Source organism: Pseudochaenichthys georgianus, chromosome 10, assembly GCF_902827115.2.
Source record: "Pseudochaenichthys georgianus chromosome 10, fPseGeo1.2, whole genome shotgun sequence".
NCBI classification, from domain to species: Eukaryota; Metazoa; Chordata; class Actinopteri; order Perciformes; family Channichthyidae; genus Pseudochaenichthys; species Pseudochaenichthys georgianus.
In genome coordinates this window covers 30,911,687-30,936,409 of record NC_047512.1, presented here as the reverse complement: position 1 = coordinate 30,936,409, position 24,723 = coordinate 30,911,687, and the positions used below count along the sequence as shown (strand labels likewise).

The 24,723-nt window shown below is 42.9% G+C and overlaps 1 protein-coding gene across 1 annotated transcript in view; it reads right to left on the bottom strand.

The window, feature by feature from the left end:
• Window positions 1-24,723, bottom strand: part of tenm1 (teneurin transmembrane protein 1) — a 195,427-nt gene that overhangs the window by 97,073 nt on the left and 73,631 nt on the right. The window contains exons 6-9 of the mRNA XM_034092269.2: window positions 23,704-23,877; window positions 13,949-14,151; window positions 9,556-9,763; window positions 2,524-2,625 (exon numbers count right to left, since the gene is read on the bottom strand). Of these exons, the coding sequence (XP_033948160.1) occupies window positions 2,524-2,625; window positions 9,556-9,763; window positions 13,949-14,151; window positions 23,704-23,877 (687 nt within the window). The remainder of the gene's footprint in view (window positions 1-2,523; window positions 2,626-9,555; window positions 9,764-13,948; window positions 14,152-23,703; window positions 23,878-24,723) is intronic.

Genomic DNA, 24,723 nt, shown 5'->3' with positions numbered 1-24,723 from the left:
TTGCGTGCGGGCATGTGTTACGTGTTTGTTTGATCCTTTTGTTAAATCAAACACGCTGTACCCCGCAGAAATACATTTCACGCTTCACTTTTTTTTTACAACTCTTTGCCAGAACTCGCTGTCTAACTTTTCAAACGGGGAGAATATTATGACACGGGCAAATGAGCGAGGATGAGAGGAGTCGGATGAATAAATGATGAGCGTAAATAAATCATAGAAAGTGATATCATATCAGCTGTTTCTACACAATGAGACAGATACAACGACAATGATTTTACATAGAAGGACAGAGGAGGGGAACGAATATGAAAAAGAATGGAGGAGAAAGACGCATAAGGAAGGAGGAACTCATTTGCAATAAATACACGAATGTTTCCGTTACCACAGCTTATTTCTCCGTTCCATTAAACAACTCTATTCCTTGTCCATCAGTTGCTGTCAAAAAGAGTCAACACCTCCTGTACATGTTTCAAATTAGCATCTGCAGTCGCATCTGAGCCCCGGAAGGCTTTTAATGAGAAACATATGTGCAGGAAGTGTTACGTTGTATTGACAGTTGCTTAACGGCACCTGAAAAACAGCCTAATGGAATCAAAATGACGGGAAAAAGTAGGTGGTTGATGAAAAAAGGAAGAAAATGAAGTGGGAGATGCAGAGTGGTGATTATACATGATGGTAGGTGAGTTAATGGGGGTGGTGGTGTGGAAATGCACATTATATCGACGGTACATCCACACTAATAGGTTTTGTTTAACGGTGCACAACTTTTGTTTTACGCTTACGCCGAGAGTCTACACTTTTCAACAGGACTTTTTGGAAGCCTGCAGATCCACGTTTTGGTTTAAAAAGTCTGCGTTTTATTCCCTTATGGAACTGAGACTTTTGATGATGCTGACATCCGCTTCCTAATTGGGTCTTCTTTCCCTTGTTCCTCGTGTCCTATTATATACCCTTAGTCCTGGTGTTTCCAATTCCTACCAGTGCACTAAAGGCCTATACACGCCTGAAAATAGTCCTCTACAAATGCACTAATTACTCCTATTTGTTTTTTCATTGTGAATCATCACACCTGTGATACGTTTGTAGAAAAAGTGACAATAAAGTGATCATAAGGAATCATAAGGAAAACTAAGACCTAATTGTGATCATTTTGACTAATATAGGGATGGATCGTTTTTGCAATAGTATTGTTATTATCCTTGAAACACAAATATGTTTTAAGAGGCCTTGTTATGCTTTTGGGGTTTTCCTGAGGAGTTTAACTTTGGTGTGTGTGCTTGTAGAAAGCATGAAACACCTCCATTGGTCTCCTTTGTTTGTTTGTAACACTCACGCTTCTCTTGGCTAGTGCTCCAACACATTGTGATAGGCTAAGGGACAGACTGGTCTCTGGTTTCAGACAGAGGGTGAAAAGAGGTTCAGGCAGTATGAGAAAAATAAAGCACTTTTTGAACATTGATGCATGTAAACATGTCACAGGAGAGGCACACATTACAAATATGAAATCGACAAATTAGCAGCATTACTTCTTAAGAATACTATCTGTAGGGTTGGATATTTCAAATTGTATTTCACCACATATTAACCTTTAACAAATATTCTGCTTCCCGTGATTTGATTATTGAACTAGTCCATAATGCAATGCCCATTAAATGTTGAATGTCAGTATTGAGAACATACCAACTAATGGGGACGATATGTTCATTTTCAGGTTTACCCTTGCACTTTGGGTTTCTACAAGAAAATGTTCACATGCTCAATCAATCAATCAATCAATCAATCAATCAATCAATCAATCAATCAATCAATCAATCAATCAATCAATCAATCAATCAATCAATCAATCAATCAATCAATCAATCAATCAATCAATATCACACATGTTACATTTGTCTCAGTGGTCTTCACAGTGTGTACAGAATATCAGTATGACAATACGACACCCTCTGTTCTTAGACCCTCACATCGTACAAGGAAAAACTTCTGGAGAAAACCCACAGTTTAAAGGGAAAAATGGGAGAAACCTCAGGGAGAGCAACAGAGGAGGGATCCCTCTCCCAGGACGGACAGACGTGCAATAGATGCCGTGTGTAAATTGAAAAGATAATACATTTGCAACATAGGTAGTCCAAATGTTTGGAAATGCATGTGTGTATAATAGGAAGATGAATCCACGAGGATATCCATCCAGGACCGATGATCCAGGACCACAGCCACGACTCAAGATCCAGGGCTCGCGATCCAGGACACAGGACCGCAGGATCACATGCTCAATGTTGAATAAACACTACGCTGTCTTGCTTGCGAGAAAAACTGCAACGGTAATTCTCAAGCTGTTGGTGGAGAAACTCAGATGGGTGGTGGTATATTCTAATGAGCCTTAATGTGGCGTAAGAAGAGAAGTCAAATGTGATAAATGATTGGTAGGCACCCAAGATACCAAGAGAAGTTAGTGAACTGACAATGAAAAAGCGTGTATTACATGGTATGTCCCCTTTGATCCGTCATCAGAACGCATCTTACCTTTGGCACAGTCTGGACCCAGGAATCCAGCGAAGCAGTGACAGTGTCCGGCCACACACTCTCCGTTTCCATTACAGTCTGTGGAGCAGCCATCCATCGAGTCTGCACGACCAACACACAGTCACACACACAGTTACAAATCAGACACAAAAGGCAAAGGAAACTAAACTTGAATATATTCCTTGTATAACTCCGTAAGCTGGCATGGCTCACGGTTATTGAATGCAGGATCTGATCTGATGCAATGGATGGCTCCCCAGACTCGGGGCTATATTAGATTAGTCTGATCCAGCTGCTATCACTCTCTGGGGAATGGCCAAGCACTCACTTAGTAGCACTAAGCACATTATACTGCATTACAGGTTGGAAACACACAACGCGCACATTTACAAACATCAAGGCTTAATCAACAAACTGTTTACAAGGGGCGCAGTTTTAAAGGAGATTGAAAAACATTGAATCTGACATTGTGAATGGACAATGGCTAATACTGTGTCGCTACACTGGCGGAATGAGATGCTTGTTCCTACGAGTCATTTTGTCTAGATGCGTGTTTCTTCACATCTCTAATAATAATAATCCTTATAGCGCTTTATCAATGACTCTCAAAGTGCTTTACAAATACACATACAGATCATACATACATGTAATGGTCATCTACTGTGGACAATACCCACAGGAGCAAATTCGGGTGAAGCGTCTTGCCCAAGGACACAACGGCCTGCCGCAATGGGGCGGGAGCGGGTTTCGAACTGGAGTTCCCCAACGCCCCCTTGATCTGATGATCAGACGCACAGACCACTGCGCCACCCGTCCCAGTGACATCTCTTAAAGATGTACGCATGTCCTCATATTCCTCCATCAAACTTCGATTAGACGCCTGTCTTGTTACCGTTCGTCCTTTTCCTCCCATTGATATCATGTCCGTCATGTCAGATCTCCTTCTCCGGGCACGGACAGAATGGCAAAGGATAGATAAAGGGAGGGTGAGCACTTCCATGCGTTGGGAGCATTATATAACACGGCTGAGCTTGTCCCAGATGGAAGATTCTGCGGGAGAAGAGTCTGGCAACAAGACGCTTAGACTGCTGATTGTTGTGTGCCAGACGCGCTCTATCTAAGCAAGAGAGAGTCATTATAGCGGGTGTCATCCTTCGCTTGACCCTGCTCTGCTCCTCGACTCTAGAGTCAAACCACTGCAGTCCCCTGGCACGACAAACCCTTCCGAGGCAGGGCTCACGCACTTTTACAAACACACGCGCAGAGTTATTACGGGGCGCCCGCCTGGAGGCGCGTGTGACACATGCTAATGAGACAGTCGCTGCGAGTAGCCAGCAGCGTGGCGCCATCCTCCACGGCAGCGCATCACCAAAGAAAGCAAAGTCATTTTCACCTCTGTCATCGTCACTGTGATGGAGAGAAGGAATGGCAATCATCATTTCTCCCACACAGTCGCAGACCGTTTCTTTCTCTCTCTTACAAAAAAGCTTTGCATACAAATTCTGTTGGAAGATGAGAAGTCCTCACCTGGGCAAGTTTTAAGCAAGGATCTCTTTGGAGTCAAGATGCAAGGCTTTATTGTCATGTGCACAGCAGCTACAGTGTAGATATGCCAAGGAAACACTCAAGGCACAGGCTCCTCCAACAGTGCGACATGAATATATATAGAACTTAAAACAAATAAAACATTTGTAGTCATCCCAGGTATATACGAAATCACTGGAGATGGTCTAAGTAAGCAAAACATGTTTCTTTTTTGAGAGACAAGAGAACACAAGCCGAGTCGATATCCTGTTGATATACTATCGAAATGCCTTTCCTTTCGAAGTATCACATTTCGACATTGTTGACTTTTCGCGGATTCAAGTGGTGTTCCAGAGGCTCCGCTGCTTTCATTCTAGACTCGGCTGTTTCCCTCCCGTCCTCGGGCCTCAGATACGAACACTGACGTCCTTTACTTGACCCACACACACATTTTCCTTGCTCATCCTAGTGTACATTCTGAAGCACTCAGGGAAGGCACAATACATCTTGACACGACATGTATTTTTTACTGAATAGAGAGGTGCACTGATGATGTATTTATGAAGGCCGATCCCGAAGTTAGCATCGCATGGCTCCCTCGACTCAAGTTTTTAAATTGGATTTTGGAATATTATCTGTGGCTAACACACTATATGATATGTATACAGTTTGCTCAGCAGGATAACCTCCAAATATTTCATTGTAATTCTTGAAGCATACATGCAATCGACAGATATTAAAAGCTTACCTAATGCTATAAACAAACTCGGCGTGATGACGTTTAGTAGTCTCATTTAGTCACTTATTAGCAAGCTCTGTTTTTATGGCACATAGAAGCTTTGGACATTCACCAGAGGGGTATTTATTGCCATATTTTATGTCAGAGAACAAAATTAAAAAATCTCTTAAACTGTGTTTACCACAGACCTTATTTCAACCGCAAATACGCACAATAAACCTTTGACTTCGGGACAAGGGAAGCTGAGGTGCTAATATGATAAGTCATTTCCAGGCTTTAAGACTCATTACTGCACCACTTTATTTAGTCATTTGTTAGCAACTGTTTTTTTTATGAAACATAAAAGCTTCAGACATAGGCGAGTGGGGGTAATTACTGGAATATTTTATGTTGTAGAACAAAATGTGAAAAACTTATTTTAGGTTTCTAACTACAAACACTTTGAAAGAAACCTTTGAATTCAAGAAGAGGGAACAGGAAGTGTTAAAATGCTTAGTCATTGCTGGGTTTTAGGACTAATTTCTGCACTGCCTTATACATTGGATTATATCATGAAAAGCCCAAGTAAAATTCCAATGTTGTGTTAAGCACCTGACACATGAACAGAAACTCCTCTGCAGGGTCACGGAGTTCCTTCCAATCCGTAGATGATTGATCCGTCAGTACGCTCACAAGGCTGTGCGCTGCCGTGCTTTAACATATACTGTATATAACTGCCGTGACTTTCAGGTCAATGCTTCAACTATAAAACTCGGCAGGCAATTAGCAGGTAATGTATGCTGAGCCATGTCTTTATTTGTTACAGTGTACATATTCTGCGTGCATGTGTGTGAGCATCCGTGAGACACCCACTCGGTTCTTTCCACTCGCTAAACCCTTCCCAGTTAGAAATCACTCATGCCATAAGTTATTGCAGTTAATGCTATTATAAATCGGGTGCTCCCATCCAAGTGATCTGATTGGTCAAATAAGCATTGCAATTGTGCTTTATGAGCCTGTAAACTTTCAGCCATTCTTCACGACCCTTGGGCTTTATGAATGTATGAAAAAAATAAAATGGCTGTTCAGCTAACTAGAAGCAACCGGCCGTAAGCCGACCACTTTTTTGTTTGTTTCCGGGTTTCTATCATGAAACCTTTTACTTTATTTTGTCGGCCATTGTGTAAAAGATATAATATTCAAGAGGTTGTGTGATGACAGCTGAAGTGGAGCAATTATGCATAATTAATAGCCCTGCAGGAGGAAGCTCCATTCTCCGCCTTTGTGCGGGCTGAAGAGAATTAAAAGAGAGGAAAATAGAAGAAGACGGGGCTGGAGTGGTGGTGCCGACATGGCAGATATCATTATGCCGGAGAACAGTGGGTCACATGTAAATGTCAATAACAGCTGTTTTTCTGAGTGGAGAAAAACCTGTTTCAGAAGTCCATTTGAATCTGCATAATGAAGCCTATTTTCATATCAGCAGGTGTTCCGCACACCTTCTTATGTCTTTCTACAATTTATATGTGGGGCGTTTATACATTATAGTCCGAGTCACTGAGAAATGATGGTAGAGTATAGTGTGTAGACATATATGCATATATGATTATGTGTACAGTGTGGGTGCCTGTAATTTTATATGTTGCAGCCTCCTCTGCAGTGGCACCTGGATACGGGTTGAGAGAGAGTGTGTGTGTGTGTGTGTGTGTGTGTGTGTGTGTGTGTGTGTGTGTGTGTGTGTGTGTGTGTGTGTGTGTGTGTGTGTGTGTGTGTGTGTGTGTGTGCGTGCGTGAGTGCGTGCGTGCGTGCGTGTGTGTGTGTGTGGTCCAGTGAACAGATCACAGAGCAGCGTCATGTCTTCTGACTGATACAGGTCAACTGACCACACGCATGCAGCTTTGATTGTTCTCCCAGAAACCTGCTGCTGTTTTAACTTTATCGAAATGATGATAGTGATTATCTATGAAAGCCTCATTACTCTTTCAAGCATGCTGTTGGCAATAAAGCAAGTCCCCTTTTTGTGAGAACAAGAATCCTTCGGCATCATTTTATGTATTGTTTTGCCATTCTTTATGTGCTCATATTTCCCTTCTCGTCATACACTCAATTGATTAGATTTTTTATTCGTACGATAGTCTCTGCTATTCTCTTATCTATACTCTGTTTCTTTGTTGTATCCGGTTACTTTTCGCTGCGGAAAAGCTCGATTTCCCGACAGAGATCATTTAATGTCTCCCTCGTCGTTTCCCCATAAAGCTCCACCGTGAGCTACGGCATACTGTGTTTCTATTAGAATGTATTGTGCTGTAGCTCAATGGTTTTGATTTTCTGCCTCCAAAGCAACGCAGTGTTTGTAGCCCTCGTTAGAGGTGTAAATGGCCAGTGAAATGAACTTTGACATCACCCCATTAATATTATTTTCCTCTTACAAGCCAAATCACTTGATTCATTATTTGGAAAACCTAAGTGGAGGAAAAACGGGCTGCTATTCTGAGCCCATCTGTCGTGTCTATATTTGTTTTGATTATCGGAGAGGAAAGAGGAAACCGTTTGTAAACGCTGCCGTTTCTTTCTCTCCTGCTTAGCTCGAGATATGGGGCTGAAAGTAGGGCTGGTATGTTCCACACTTTTGAAATGCCACACGTGTCAACAAATGTTTGACAGCACTGAAATCAAATCTGTGTTCAGCAGTGGCATGCTGCCAGTCATTATGAAAAGAACTGTGTCAATATGACACAAAATGAAAGACGTCGATAGTGCAATGTTTTCGCATAGTGATGCTGTTCAATGATTGGCTTACAGCTTGGTTGCTTTTTATAGGTCTGTGATACATTTATTTATGTTATAGGCATTGTGAAAGCTCTGTGTTGTGTTCTTGATTGTGATCTGAATAACATAAATACTAAAGAAAATATAGCCATTTACAGATCGGAGCGGCAGAAATCCCAAAATAGAATCAGAAAGAGTGTTTCTCAAAACATCTGTTCATCACACATGGATTTCTTTGAATGCAATCTCACTTGTGAGCCACATTTAAATAACCAGGTCTCCCCACAATGTTAATGTGCTAAAACATGTCCCAACTCGTTTTTTTTGTTATTTCAACACTGATTTGGGAGTGAGTGAAGATAAAGAAAACTGCCCTGGTAATTATCCACTTGTCTATATTCAGCCACGTACTCTTGCATTATTCACATCCTTCAATTTACTCTGGCATCCGTGTGCTTCATAGCAATGAGCTGCAGTTAGCCAGCCCTGTCATTAGCACAGGAGCTGTCCTCCCCTCTCCGACGGCTGTCTCTTGCCATGCCAAGCTCACTCTTATAATGGGAAAAAGTTCCGTTCAAATGTCAATGACTCTCAAACTACTCTTGGCCATGTCCTGTCTGTCTGCAGATGAAAGGGGAGAAAGGACAAGAGTGAAGTAACCCTGAGATACAAGCACGAAAAACACTGCAATTATGTAACCCACTCAGGTTCAATGTAAAGTAAAAGGAGTGTGTTCAGAACGCGTTTTCTCCCTCAAAAGGAACCTGATAAAGAGCTTTTATCTGGTTGAAAAGAGAGTATATATATATATATATATATATGTGATCGCTTCAGTTCCCTGTCGCAATGGGCTGTCTGACAGCATGGTAAAACAGCGAACATTGTATAGCCAATAGAAGCACGATTGTTACGCAGTTACGTCACTATGTGCAGGAGAGAAACTCCCTCTGGAGGAAACACACATATTTTAGCCTTTGCACACAAACCTAAATTACACACTACAGGAAAGGGGAAACCCCCAAAAGCTAAATTGGGCCCCTTTAAGATTCCGTGCTGGTACTACTGTCCATTTCTCACAATTAAGGATTGGCGGACTATGGATAAGCACCTCATACAAACCCAACCTAAAGAAACAAACTATTCTTTTATGCAGCACAGTTAAGAAAGTCCTATTCTAGATTTAGGATAATAAAAGAATTATACTGTATATCATTTATCTATAACCTAAAGAGGCTTGTGTGTCCAGCCAACAGATGAAACTGGACAATGTGCGCTTTGACGGATATAGAAAATGAGTTTCACTTTGTTTTTTCCTGACCTTTTATAAAGGAATGTGCAATATTTTGTTTAGTAAGATAAAAACGGAAATTGATTTTGTTAATATGGATGATGCATAAAGGTCTGGTTGGCTGTTCACATGAAACATTTAGATTAGTTACCTGGAGAAAGCCGCCTTGGAAATAAGGACACAACCCAATCCTTTTAAGTTTACAATTCATTTGAAACACAGTATTTCATAAACGTAATTTGAAATAATATCATCTTATTATATAATATAGCAATGTAAATCAAAGGTGTCTTATATCTGTTAAACAGCTAAAGCAATCATTAAATTCAGTGAAAAAAAAGAATTAGAGTAATTAGCTTGGAAATGTGTGTGGAGTAAAAGTACAAAGTATCATAAAATAATCAAGTTAAGTAAAAGCACCTCAGAATTGAAGAGGTCAGGTTCTTTCCAACATTGGTAACTAACTAACTAATTAATCATAAAATTAAAATAAACATTATGCCATAACTACTAGTGCCGATGCACTTTGGCCAATTATTTCTGTACGTAGCACACGCTAATGTATTTCTAGCTTTCTGAATTTTCTATCTATGGTTGAATGCCCTTATTTTAGTTCTCTTGGAATTAGAGCATCAGCTAAATAAGACTTGATAATGTGGAAGAGGAATGGGAAGAAAGGCTACCAACATGGGTGAATCTGTGATAATGACATACCAATGATCACTCTCCTCACCTATGGGAGTGCTGTGCAGCAACACTTGCTCCAAGTTGCGTCCGTCGTTGTAGAGCGCCAGGTGCCAGGTGCCGGGGTCCATGTACTCTATGAAGCCCGTTTCTTGGAGGCCGCTCAGCAGCAGGCCTTTAGGAGCTTTGGCAGTCAGGACGGGATCAGTCAAAGACCTGGGCAGCGCCTTCCCGTCCAACAGCTTCACAAAGTCGAACTGGAACACAATACCCATACAACACAATCAGACAGTTGGAATTGGAGCAAGATGGGAAATCACCAAACCTGCATAAATGCAACCGAAATGTGCAAGCCAAACGTTGTGCAGTGATGTGTGGCTGTTGTTGTGTGAGTTTTGTGAAAACTGTCAATTGTATGCTACGGGGAAATGGCATGAATACAAGAAGCTGGGGGAAAGCATTAGACGTGGATAACAGATGTGAAACAGGAATCCAAAAAAAGAACGGTATATGAAATCATCGTCCATGGCAGCTCGGTCCTCCACCAGACGTGTTCCCCAGCAGTCGCTTCGACAACTTGACGTGCTGCTAATAGCGTGGGCAGGCTTTACCACCCAGGCTTTCAAATGGAACAGACTATTATTTCATTTGTTTAAACCTCCCCGTGCTTCTTTCTCACCCTCTTTAACTTTACAACCACCCTCGTCTCTACCTCCCCTTCCTCTCCATCCTTAAACCTCCTTGAACTCGCGAGCTCTCGCTGAGTCTTATTCCCCCCGAGGGCTGTGTGTCACACTAGTGTCAAAAACAGCTAATTAGACCTCTTCAAGCAGGCGAGAGCAGGGGCGCACTGATGTTAAAAAGCAGATGACTCAGTGTGTGTTGTATTTGTGTCTGTTTGTACGTGCCTCTTGGATAGCACAATGAGGCTCTACAGCAGTGGCGTAGCAAGGAATTATTGTGTGGGTGCCGGGCCTGGAGAAATGTAGGGGGGCCAGGGGGAGACATATTAAGCGTGGGGTCTGAGCTGAAACTTCATTAATGATTTTAATGATTTTTTAAGGCACTAATAGAACATAAATTAGCAGTGAAAACAAAAAACATAGGCATGGCGGCCTCAGAATGTGTGTAAAACTGACATCCACATAGCGATGGGTATCATTAAGGTTTTAACGGTACTACTACTTTTATCTATAGCCCTTATCGATCCGGTCCTTTAACATTACTTTTATCGGTTCTTTTGGAGAAAAAAATAAGGTAAATTAACTAAACAAATTGTGAACAAAACTAACATTGCTTTTTATTTAAATTAAATACATAATATTTCACATCAAAAGAAACAACAATGTTTTAACAAATCGTATTAAATAATCTGATGACAGAACTGTAAACAGAATAGCTGAAACTTTAACAAAATAAATAACTCAGTTACCACTAATCATTAACCCATGTTTGTATAATGTAGTTAGCTCCGTGTGTTGCTGCTAGCATACATAACACCTGACGTGGAAACGTTACTCGTGGATGGGGCTACAGAGCTGCTAGAAAGACAGTCCAACCCGGTGCATTCCTCCGTCTGGATGTGGAGCACTTTTGCTAAATGTTTAGACACATTGCTCGTGTTTCCGCCCTTACATACTAAACTCTTATTCCACTTTTGGTAACGAGTATTGTCCACATCGACACGGCTATAGTTTAACCACACCTCGGAGCGCGTTCTCTCCGCCATCTCCTCCGTGTGTGTGTGTGTGTGTTGCTGCATGTAGCCGCTGCGTGTGTAAACTGCCCCGCCCCCTCGCACACAGACGGGGGAGAGAGATCTCTTGTCTGGATTGGAAAGATCTAAAATACTAAAAATAATCAGATGCATTTTGCTGTCTTTTTGCATATTAGAAACGGAGTTGGCGACACTTAAACTGCAATGTAATGTTTGTGTAGCAATAATACATACGACATATATCGGGGGTCACAGGTCGTTTATCCTTGACAGTCGCACAGTGGGCACACACTGAGTGTTTTCATATTCAGCAAATGTGTACACGCTAAACTGCAGACCTCAAGAAGAAATAATACTTTCATTCACTCACGGAAAAAGTTACTTTACTTACTATAAAAACTCACGGTAAAAAAATGCACTCCCTATTCCATTGTAATGAAGGTGGAATCTAACTATATCCAGAATAAGTTTTATTGGATCCAGGGTAGAAACATGTTTATTTCTGCTGTAAAGTTGGGCATTTTAACATGGGGGTCTATGGGAATTGCTCCTTTCTGCAGCCATCCCCTGTCGGCCACTAGATGAACTGCAGTTTGTGGCACTTCCTTCTGGGCTTCCCGGCTCTGCGCGATGAAGCGCTGATTGGCTGTGGGTGGGCCAAGACGTGCATGTGGTGCATGTGGGTGGGCCCACCCACACCCACACCCACACCCACACAACGAGGGTGTGTGTGTGTTTTGTTTCTGGAAATGTGCTACAGACACTACACAAAGCTAAACAGATCACTAATTGTTGTTTCTTTGACATTTATTTGAAAGATCTCTGTCCATAAAGGAAAAACTGCTAAATGTCTTCTTCCTCTTCTTGTTTTCACTTACATGACATGTTGCATTAGTCAACATTTTAAAATAGCGGGATTATATTGTGACTCATTTTTCCATCATGTCGTCGGCTGTGAAACAGAAACAGTAAAGCCTTTTGAATTGTCCTCATTTACATATTGTTCTGTTTCTGTTGTCAAAATGAGGATGAAAACAGTGATTTGTTCCCGGCTCATAAATGCTACCTGTTAAACAGACAGACAGCACGTCCTGCTCTGCTGATCTCAATCGTTATTTTGTCTGACAAAACAAGCGTAAACATAGTTTATTGACACCTGTGTTGTGTGATTGGCTTTACTGGTGCTTAAAATGGGCGATCACGGTTGGATTGGTAACATCGTTAGATGTGACAGGAAGTTGTCACTCTTCCTTACCTCTTGTTGCTACACAACCCCTGACCTGTCTGAGCAGGCATATTTATATGGAATTAAATGTGATGGCTACCTACCGAGTCAACAAGGTAGACATCTGTGACTGTGGGGGGGGGGGCTGTTTGATATTCAGCCATTGCATCCCCACATCCTTAGTATCTAAACGTGTCCAGTACATTTAAGATTTAAGTAAGGGAAGGGCGCCTTGCTCCCGTTTTGTCTTTGTTATTATGTATCATTTTATCTTCTGTATGTTTTGTGCCACCTTGGGAGGATGGCGTGGAATATAAAAAAAAAGAAAGTTGTTCTCAAAATGAATAACAAATGTTTAACACTAAATCTAACACAACCGAATCTTGTGTTGTCAGTGACTGAATCAGTATTCCCTCGTTATTTTATTAACCAGTTGAGCCCCGAGCCTGTTTTTCACGCCTCAGGCTCGAAAATGACATTCCCAGAACAATTGACTAAATCTTCACTCAGGGGTAAATTAACAATCTTTTTTCTCAAAGCAATGATAAACCTGTGAGTTGGATGTTAGCATTTTTTCGCTCAGGGCTAATTCAGAGCCTTTGTTATTACCCTTAGGTTTCGTTTTGCTAAAAATTGTTAATATTGTCTAATAGCTGAGTTTATTCACGTTAAGTGGATATGACACATTCATAGCTTATTAAATGTTAAGACGCTGTTTCTTGCAAGATGTTGCGTTTGGGGCCGCGGGGTTTAACTGGTTAACCAGGTGAAAAACGTTTGCGCCGCCCTAGTTTGCGCTGATCTCAATGTAACAGCTTGAACTAGCAACATAAGGAACTCACTGCTGAACTGAAGACTGAATCAGAATCACTGAAAGTCACATCGTCGTCATGCCACGTCATCTCTAGTGTAACCAATCACAGAGCCAGCCAAATAACCAATCAGAGAAAATGGTAGAGGAACAACATAGAAATATGAACTTGAAGATGTGCAGAATATGTCCTCTTTAATGGTGGATCAATAACAAAGTGAATTGAATATTTGAACTGAACAAAAATATTTTAATCAGCAAAGTGATTTGCAATTTCCACCAGTAAACAGAAATTAATAAAGTCAATATAATTAGATAAAAAAAACTGTTAATCAGAAATTATCTTTTACCCGCTTTATAATTGCTGAAATGTTGGGCACCATAATAATTATGCAGGCAAGGTAATTACAACTCAAATTCAGGGCACATAATTTATGTATTTGCCCTAATTCATAATTTATTTACAAGATAATATGTTCTCTACAAAATACAAAGCCATGTTCATAATTGTCTTTAGCGAAGCACTTAACTTGAGGCCAGACATTTCGAGAGTTATCTGATTTTTTGTGAAGCCTGCTCACTTAAAAAGCTCGGATGACAGACCAGAGGGAGAAATGTGCTATTGAGTTACTTCAGCGAGAAAAAGCCCATCTGGGGGAACAGCATGCTACAACAGGAGCCTCCTTTACCTGAGTGTGTGTAGGCGGTATGTTCCTGCGTCCGTAGACCCCCAGCAGTGCGTTGTGGGAGAGGGACAGGTTGAACTTGATGTAGGTCGGATGGTGCATCGTCATTTGAAATCTCCAGAAAAGCCCCGGTGGGATCGCCTGGCTCTGCTGGGTTCCGACGTCGACCTCGCCTCGGTCGATGGCCCGGCCTCGCACCCATTTCTCTGCAGGTAAAAAAACCACAGACAGGTGATACTGTGAGATTTATCAAGTTCCATTCAGTATCTGAGGCAGCAATTTATAATGAACTTGATGTGATACAACATCAGTGGGATCAGCCGCCCTGGTAATAAAGTGAGACTGAATAGACTTCAGGAATGACTGAGCGCTGGTGAAAATGCTGCTTTTCAACAGAACCCTGCTTTGGCCATCCTTTGGATGAGAGACAAACTGCTTAAGAAAGGAAGTGTGTTTGTTTAAGAGCTGTCTTCTGGGGCTTTGTCGTGTGCTATATTAGCATCTTCCAACAAGAAAGAAAGAGTGTGTGAAAGGAGAAAGGCAGACAGGCGGATGAGGGGAAAGTGAAGAGGGCAGGGGCACGCACGCATTCACAAACAGCGTCACGGCGCACAGATAGTGTCTTGAGTGAGAGCTTGTCTTTGTGTTGGAAGAGAATAGGTCTTTCCAACAGTCCCCTGGCCATCAGCTCCTCTCCTCTCCATAAGCCTTTATCAACCACCAGGCCCGGCTCTTTTGTGCAGGGGAGCGGGCGAGCCTCTCCAGCCCTCTTTGTGTCTGCCTTTATGGCGAGATATATCTCTGCTTCTAAACTAAGATGAAGAAAATATGGTGACAGGGGGGAGCCAGCCGATCGTTACGGCCACAAAGGCAGAAGAACAGTTAGGGGCAGATTCATGGACCAGGCCGCTCGCTCTCAACCTAATGCCTGCAGCTTTACCACTCCATTATGGCGACACTATGCCCACCCACAGACGTATATCACATGTACGTCACACAGATACGAAGGGAGATAGCGCCAGTAGGTAGCCCCCGTTTTCCTCATCCTTTTTAACGATGGAAATGTCTGTTGTTGTTTCAGTACACCACTTTGGTCCAGTCTGACCACACCTATTTGATGGCTTGCAAAGGGCCTTTGAACAGTGCATTGATATGCATGCTACCGAAAGGATTCATCTATCTTAATTACTTTGGTGATCTAACAGACTTTTTATCCAGAACAACCACGAGGTCGTCGTTTGTATTTTCGAATCAAAGGGCTTCACAAATATCCGATGGATGGTCATTAAATGTGGTACTGGTATTCAATGTCCCCTGAGGATATATTGTTATTACTTTGGGGGTCCTTAACTTTGACTTCTAGCGCAGTCATCAGGTCAGAATTAGAAAAATAGACTCAAATGTACATGTATGCTGTATGACCAAGACATGCACCATTTATGACATTCCAACCATGCCAAACTGTGCTTTGAATTAAAGGGGCCGTGTGGGAGAAACCTTTCAGCTTCTGAAGACCATTTCCATGCAACAAAACCTAATTAACACAATACAGGAAATGGAAAACCCGAAAAGCATAATACGGCCTCTTACATTTCTTTTTAGAAAGTATAAAGATGCTGACATAGGATAGTTAAGATCACCTGGTGAACAGCTTCATGTCAGCACACATTTAGCTCTAAACGCTGGATGAAGCTAATTGCGTATTTACATTCTCACATAGCTGCTAGCATAGCTCGACACTCTTGCATTCTTACTTCTGAGACCTTCACTCACACAATGTCAAATATCCTGCTGATAAATCCCAAAGCTTTGGATTGTCATGTATCTCGTATCCCCCTTATCTTCCTCCATGGACTACGGAATGGGCAAAAAAAGGAGATTGACTAATTGGTTAATTGATTGAACTGATCTGGGACAGGAGAGCTTGATGGAGGAAAGCGGAATAAGACAAAGTGAGGGAAACACGAGAGGGGGAAGAGAACAAAAAGAGAGTTTAAAAAGGTTTATAATGAAAGAGAGACAGGTGTCCTGTGTGAGGCATACATTGTCCCAGTAATAAAAAGCTCTACTGAAACAGAATATAAGCAGCTTGGCAGAACTGGTGCATTCCTGCCGAGTCTACCTCAGCAGTCTATTCCTTTTAATGCTAATCCTCGCTCCTGCGCCTCGCCACAAAAAAAATAAAAAGGCCAGCAGAGGGATGGATGTCCCGAGGAAAGCGGCCTTTTATTCAACAATAGATGAATGGGACATGAATAGGGCATGGCAGTTGGCAGAACACTGGCGGGCATACAGGCGTGAAGGCGAGCCGGCTGACTGGTAAGCTGGAGGGCAGATGAGCAGGCAGGCCCCTCTGACGCTTATTACTGAGCCCCTCAGACTGATGCAACACAGGGACAGAAAGTGACCCTCGGGGTAGGGGGTGGGGGGGTTGTGGAGACGGGAGCTGTGAAAGTGAACAGGAGGGCGAAGAGAGGAGACGGGTGGACGGTGTCCGAAGAGGAGTCGGCCGTGTCGAGTTACAGCTGCTGACGCAAGAAAGAAGAAAAAGCTTTCTTGCGTTTCTCTTTCTGTCTCAGCAGCAGAGTAAAAGGGGGGGGGGGTCGAGGCCTTTTGGGAGTCCCGCTGAAACCAGACGGATCACAGGGCTCCTCCAGGCCTCCCCAGCTGCTCGGATTACTGCTGTCAATCGACGTGTTCCACGGGCAGCGCTCGGCGTGTTTCTCACCACTTAACCTGAGACCATTCTTTGAGAATATCTTTCAAAACAGAGCGCATCCCTTTGAATTGACTTGGAAGGCAAACGAGACGTGTGCTTAAATAGAACGAGAAGCCACTTAATTATCTCACAAGGGGGGATTCAGATATCCCCTCTGTTCGTATACATACTGTACCTTTGGGTCTGAACACACACATGCATTTAATAGTGTTAGAGTAAGGGGCTGCCGTGCTTTTACAGCACCATGTATTCTGCTCTGTTTGGGACGAGACCAGAGACCATGTGGTTCTAATGCAAGGTCTCTCGCTGTGACTGTCAACTCGCATGCACACCGTGCACACCGTGCTATCTTGCAGCTCTAATAAGAAAAAAGCTGCTTGACAATCATCGGTTACAGTAAAAGATAAATGGCACCGCTTAATCTTCTTGTGCTTTTCATCATTAGTTGACAGCAGAAATAAGTTGTAAGCAACAAATGTATTAAGGATTGTTTAAAGGGGCTGATGAAAGTGTCATTCATGCACAACGGACCGTTGATGGAAACGATAGAGGCTCGGTGGGCAGGTCTTCTTAGAAGCAACATACTGCATGGTAGAATAATGATGCTGCCTCAGCCAATTACAGTGGTAGTGCAGGCATGGTGTGCACACAACACGGCTAATGCTCGTTGACACCGCTCAACCGCAATGTTCGACACATACTGCACACAAATATGCAATCATCTCACCTAAATGAGCCATCCACAGTGTCCCGTGTTACAGGACATCTGGTTTCAGATTGGAAGCTCTCACGTTTCTAATGAGCATCTTACATTGTTATATTGTCATCCGTCATCCTTCATTTAAAGTGCTGGAATCTCAAAGTCAGTCCATCTGCGTCCTGTGTGTGTGACTAGTATGTGTGTGTGCCAGGCCAGTGAGAGAAATGAGCTACATTAGGACCTGGGACACAAGGTCTAATTAATTTCTCTTGCCTGCGGGTTATTCAGGTAAAACAATTACACCTGTAATCTATTTTCAAAGGAACTAAACTGTCTTTGGAATTAATGTTATTATCCCTCAGATTCTAATGAAGCGGGAACAGACTCAAAAGTGCAGCAGGGGTCCTGGTGATGGGACATGTCTTAGGGGAGCGGAGCTGCGTGGTGTATGTGTGTGAGACACTGTTAGTCGGTGCTGGAGTGCAGGCCTGTGTGTGGATCTCACACACATGGGCGCAGACAACATTAATAGTGTTCCGAATGCAGGAGAGATTGAGTTTGCCGCAGGATGAATAAAAATATCACAATGAGCAAGGTCTCTATAATTACTTGGATTCAATTAAGGGCCTTTTGAGCAGTAGGTTTAATAAGCTTTCAGCCTCCTCTCTCCACCGTGCAGCCTAATGAGTGTCAGTCAGAGTCAGGCGGAGATAATGCTCTCGGCCTCAGGCCCTTCCATAACTCTCTCGTCCTCACCTTCTACCGTCAGGCCTCCGGCTACGTCTGAGACAGACGAGTTTGCCTGTTCACAAACTTGTCCCCTGCATAACACTCCGAGTGCACTTACATGGTAACACAGGTAATGCGTGTTGTACGACATGGCACCTGGAGAAAGCACACGTTTGCATAGCCTGTAGCTCGTACTAATCTAGTGAGGGTAAGGGCCTGCTGGGAGCAAATGCTGCTAATAATTCAGGCTTCTGCTAACCACATGGAGAGGCTCGTGGCTACAGTTAGCAGGAGGGTAGACTGTTGGAAAGAAAGCTCTCCAATTCTGCAGCAGAAGCCTCAAATCAAAGCAAGTCATCTCAAAGAGCTTCATGACCACAAGTTAGCAAAGTCAGCAGGATGGTAATTCTCATCTGTAGCGGTCATAAGCAGGATCAAGCGCTCGATCACCATCAAGGTGACGTTTAAGGTTTAGTGGTTGATTCCCATCAACAGAAGTACAATATGCTGACATGTTATGATGGTGTTTTCCCCCAATGAAACCCTTTCTATCCCAGCTTCAGGGGCTTGGACAGTGATCACCTCAAGCAGCGTCATCCTGTAGGTGATCAGAACGGAATGCTCCACTCAGTTCCAATGTGTCTCTCCTTTCTGTCCTCTTCAGTCTTCGGACTGCTGTTACGTGGGCTGGGCTGGTTAGAATTATTCATGCAAGCATGTTTATCACAGAATGTTTTAACTCTGAGTTAGGACTGCTTTTTTCAAGGATTTTTCAAAGATGGGCTCCTCCCAAAATAAGGCTTTATTGAAAAGTCCGAAAATAAATCTCAAACATGGTTTTCTTTGTCCATCTTGTGACTACTTAACTTATGTTGGGACCCCATGCCACAAGTTAAGGACAACTGTACTAAGGAAATAATTGTAAAAAAGACTTTTCAAGTAAAAGCCAATCAAATCTATCTCAAGTAAATGTACAGTATTATCAGCACAAGTACTTCTTTCTGCACATATATGACATTGTGATATAATGATGAGCTACATAATGGAATAATGTAATGCTCATAGGGAGGGGGGGGGCAGGAGCTCCAACAAGCCGTGTAGGACAGAGAGTGAACACACACACACACACACACTATACAGAGATGCTGTGTGAGAAATCAATGTGGTTTTGGAACATTGAACAATGTACATCTATTCTAGTAGACCTCAGCAATGGAATTGTGATCAGTAGAAATGGCCGTGACATGACCTTTAAGAGAGTCATTACTATGTAGTAAAGAAACACACTCAAATTCAAACCCATTTTGTCTAAACTGTGGCAAAAGTAAAGTAGGCCATTGTAATCAAAAAGAAAGTCTGTTTCCTAAGAAAAACTCAAAAGTGACTTTGATTCTTTTTGCCTCTTACATCAGAGCCTGAGACATCAATCTACTACTCTAAATGCCAAGAGCGAGCACTACAAAGCCCCCTTCCCGCCACAAGATGTGTCATCCAAAGTGTAAATACTGACTGCCACTTGAAATAATGTTTAATTTCTTCAGCTGGAGAGATGCCTTTCTGTCTGTGTCTTACTCAGCCTGAATGCAGGCTGAGTAAGACACAGACAGAAAGGCTGCTGCTTTCTCAACTTGAGCAGCTCGAGCAGGGGGTTCACTAAATGATCTATACTTTCACTGCCTGCGTGTGTGTGTGTGTGTGTGTGTGTGTGTGTGTGTGTGTGTGTGTGTGTGTGTGTGTGTGTGTGTGTGTGTGTGTGTGTCTGTGTGTGTGTGTGGCTGTGTGTGCTACATCCCGAGACTGTATCCCAGCGTGAGAAAATCAATGACACCAGTGTAACAGGGAGCAGTCCATCAGCATTTGCACACTGCACCAGCACGTACGCACACATTCATCTCCCCCGCAGACACGACTCCTTTTCCCCACATACATGCATGCGATAATGCACTCTCGTCCGCGGGCACACGCACTGCTCGGCCTCTCTCTCCCCTGCGCTCCCTCCGCACACAGGCTAGAATATTGATGTGCTCTTTAAGAGCCCTCCTCTCTGTCTGTGTCACATTCCATCCATCCACACACCGTTTCTAACCAAACTGTCGGATAGAGTGAAAACAATTCGCCACTAACCCTCCTCTCATAAACAGGCTGTATACACATCTCATCGGCTCAGGTGGCAATCCCAAAGCCCGACTTCCATCATCTCCTCATTATAATGAGGCAATATGCCGCTCTACTGTATGTCACTTTATATCATTTCATATCATTAATACATCCGCCGTCTCCACGTTAACTGAAATATTATTCTCAGACTTCAATGTACTTCATTAAGGCAGGGGAATCCACTGACAGAAGAAAAAAAAGAAAAATTCTACTCTGGGATCGTTGGCTTTCATCTGCACAGGAGGAGTTCCTATATGTGTGGGCATGCATGTTGGATATAGAAGAGAAGCACATGCACCTTAGCGCATGTACGCCTGCCTGAGGTTGATTATCAAGGGGTGAGTGGCAATTAATGTAGCATTAATTAGAGAGGCTTTAATGTGTGACTGAGAAGGGGCTCCTGGTGATCTCTGAAGCCGCAGGAGAGAGAGCCCCAAGAACATAAAGCACAGCGCGTGCACGGATTGACAAAACACGAGCCATACGCCGACGACACAACATGTCAATTAGCATCTAGCGCCGTGCCGCAGGCTGAATGGTGGTTTACGATTCTGCTGATCCCGTACTGATGCCGGCGTCGGGCCAACACATCAAACAGAGAGCCTCTGTCTTTATGGCATTGAAGTTGACATAAAAACAACAACAATAAAAATACATGAACGGGAATACAAGCAGATGACTAGCTTCCAATCATTCCGCCAAGCTCGTTTCATCTCTCCCCTCTGTGTCATCGGTTTATATCAAAACAAGCAGGAACTGATAACTATCCTCCAATCAATCTCCTCGGGTATCTTTATGCTCCCACTGCTGTGCTGTAATTTATGGTTATAGCAGCGCATCAGAAATAAAACCATTTATTACGGGATTTAAAAAAAAGAACATGTCGCTGCTTGGCTTCTTCATTTGTTGATAAAAGTTGTCGAATGAAAACGATATTTAAATGTCATTTTGAGCCACTTTGATGATCGATATCTCAAACATCCTTAAAGCGGATTGGCTGATTTTCCTCTCCTGCCGTCAATCCGCTGTATCCTCCCTTCCGTGTCTTGTTTTTCTATCATTTCCATTCCCAGCAGCCTCCTCTCACCATCCTTCCCCGTGTAATCTAGGGGATTGTGTGGTCTCTTGGTGTGAGAGGTGATGGGTACAGCGGGATGAGCGTGATAATCTGCCACACTGGATTACAGCCTAATCTCTAATCTCCCTGGCCCTCCTCTGCCCGGGGACCACCTCCACCATGCCAATTTTATTAATCCGAGCCCCCTGCATCAACGGCTTAGCTTTGCCCATTTTGATTTCCCAGCTTCCATCAGGCATTTAGAGCAATAGGAGTCGAAACAATAGATGATTGTGACGCAACACTCACGGAAGCGAATTCCATGACCCCTGCGCGCTCTATTGGAGGATTTAGCTACCGATGAGAGCGTTAATCCTCCGAATGTGAGGATTCATCAAGAATAGTTGCTTAAGGGATGTCCCAGGTTGCCTAAATTGCAGCGGGTAGCAGTTTGGCTCGCACAGTCTCCTTGTAAGTGCTGAACATGGAATCTGACGGCATCCGATGTAATATCCATCAGAGTCGGTCTGAGCGTGAAGGTTGCTGTGTCCTGCCTGACTTCATGACCTGGAACACTCACAATTAATGTCCCATGTCACGGGGTTAAATTGGTGTTACTCATTCCTCTGGCTAGTTGAGAGACGGCCAAGTGAGGGGACTTTATTCCAGTCACGTAGCGGCTAAGAGGAAACATGATTAACCAATTACCTTGGCTTTCTAATAAATGAGTAATCAGTTTGGGGCTGATCTCTGGACTGATGTGTCTCCATCGTATCTGAACAGTCATCGTGCTGACTGTGATACGTATGCAAGCCGGAGGGTGCTAATGCGATATAAACTAAATGTCTCAATCATGTTTAAAAGCTAGTGTATACGTTTCGAGAGGAAATTCATCCTTTAATTCCAATAACTCAGCTTCTGTTAAATCCTTTCGCAAAAATAGTTATTGTCCTAGGAGGATTTCAACAGAGTGTGCAGAGAGAGAAACACCAGAAGTACAATGAGATTAATATTCTGGGAGATGTATCGCCCCTAATATAGCATGTAGCCTGTATCGGAGCTAACCTTTGTGAGTGTTGATTCGGGGTAGGGGTGTTTAATAATGGTGGCTCAGAAAAGCAGAGCTCGTTGTGCAAAGCTTATTTAATACAGTCGACTTGTAGAGAAGGAGCAGGCGAGGTCACTTCTGGGAGACTTTTAATATCAAGCGCTGACCACATTGTTCACAGCAAAGAAATCACAATCCTTATTTACATGCACAGAGTAGCACATGTGAATCCATCGAGGGAAATACATGTTGTCAGTTAGCGAATTGACTGCCATGTTTAATTGTTTTCATTTGTTGTGATTTACCTATATATAATAATGCAAAAATATGACTTTATATAATTTACTGTTGAGGAAATAAGCTGATAAATAAAACGTATTAAAACAAATCTGGGGTGACTGATCCTTTCACTTTATTTACAGTCGGGGATTTAAAGAAGATAATCAATTGGCAACATATTGGCACCAGGTATATAAACTGCTCTTATTTGAATGCTTACGTTTAAAGTAGTACTTGCCTTGCAGCCCTATGGCATTTCAGTAGACACTAAAAGAATGAAAAAAAGACTTCACTTGATAAACCAGAAATAACAATCTTTTTGCCTTGAACCTACATTACTCACAATGCGACTCAACTCAGAGGTGCCTGTTAACACACTTCCATATATAAAGAAACCCTTTAAGCCTGATAACAATGTGCCCTTGGATTTAAATGGAAGTCTGCCTCCGGGTACGATCTACAGGGAAAAGGACGGCGACATTGACTGGAAACAAGATATGCGCCAACCATTGCATAACCAAAACAGGAAGATAATAAATGTATATAAATTATTTGTCAGTAAGTATCGCCAGTAGAGGGAAATGGCCGTAATAAACAAAAAATGTATTTGATTGACTTTGAGGCAAATACTCAATATAATAGTCTACTTTCACTCTATGTGTGATACATTTGACGTGTACACAAAAAGCCTGATGTCAAGCTAAGCATTAAAACTACACTGACCAAGCTACTCTGAAGTAACCATGGTCATAGAGGTTGGACTTATTTAAACCTCCCTTGTTTTAACAGATTGTCCTAACTACACGCCTGACTTACTGTAAGTAGCCCGGTTGAGCAGTTCATCTTGCTTTATAAACCCCTGCACTGGTTCCTTTTAAAATGTCACATAAATAAAGAAAAGCAGTTAAAGTTTGTGGATCGCTTTAAGCCAGTGTTCATTCAATACAATTACAAAACTGCAGTTCGCTGTATCACATTGGCTTGGTTGCTACTGACGGGCAAATCCTGTCAATAGTTGAGCATGGAACATCTGTTATGGTGGTTTAATACTGCACGCGTGTCAGCTCACCTCGGTCTCCTGCGTGAGCGTTTTCGGGGTTGAGCGTGTCCAGCAGGTGGATGGAGCTGGTGGGTCGGGGTTTGCTGCGGTCCTCCTGTTGATGATCCGCCGAGATCACGCCGTTCTCATACAGCTGGCTCTCGCCGTGCCGCAGGTGCCAGGTCAGCCCTAACAGGTGGACCGCTACACACACACACACACACACACACACACACACACACACACACACACGCGTACGTACACACACACACACACACACACACACACACACACACACACACACACACACACACACACACACACGTGCGTACACACACACACACACACACACACACACACACACACACACACACACACACACACACACACACACACACACACACACACGTGCGTACACACACACACACACACACACACACACACACACACACACACACACACACACACACACACACACACACACACACACACACACACACACACACACAGTCAAAGGGAGAGGAGAAGCAGATAGAAAAGATCATTAGTCAAGGCACACAGAGAGGTGTGTCTGAATCTTCTTTAATGTCCGTCTTAGAGTTCTCACTCAGTTCATGTGCTTATTAGTTTCTGGCAAGGAAGTGGACAATTAGCGAGAAACAAAAATAACACACAGACATAAACGTTCGCACACACGCACATACATATGCGTTAAAAAAAAAAAGAGCGCAGACTGTGGCAGGGGTGGGCAATTAAGACAGATCTTCAGAGCCGGAGCCCTGGGCTGGTATTAAAGCGCTAATACACTCTTTTATGCATGACTAATGATGCTTTGAAAGCTGCTGCCGATTCACAATCCATATGGGCCTTTCAAACAACAAAGGGGTATGGGAGGATGGGAGGGTACCTCCTCCCACTTATAAAAGTGTTTACTTGGACAACAATCCTGCATGCTGTTAAAAACACACAACTAACACCTGGCCATTAAGCATATTAATTAGCGCCTTGCAAGTCTGTCAATAAAACGTTCAGTAAAACATCCACCTTCCT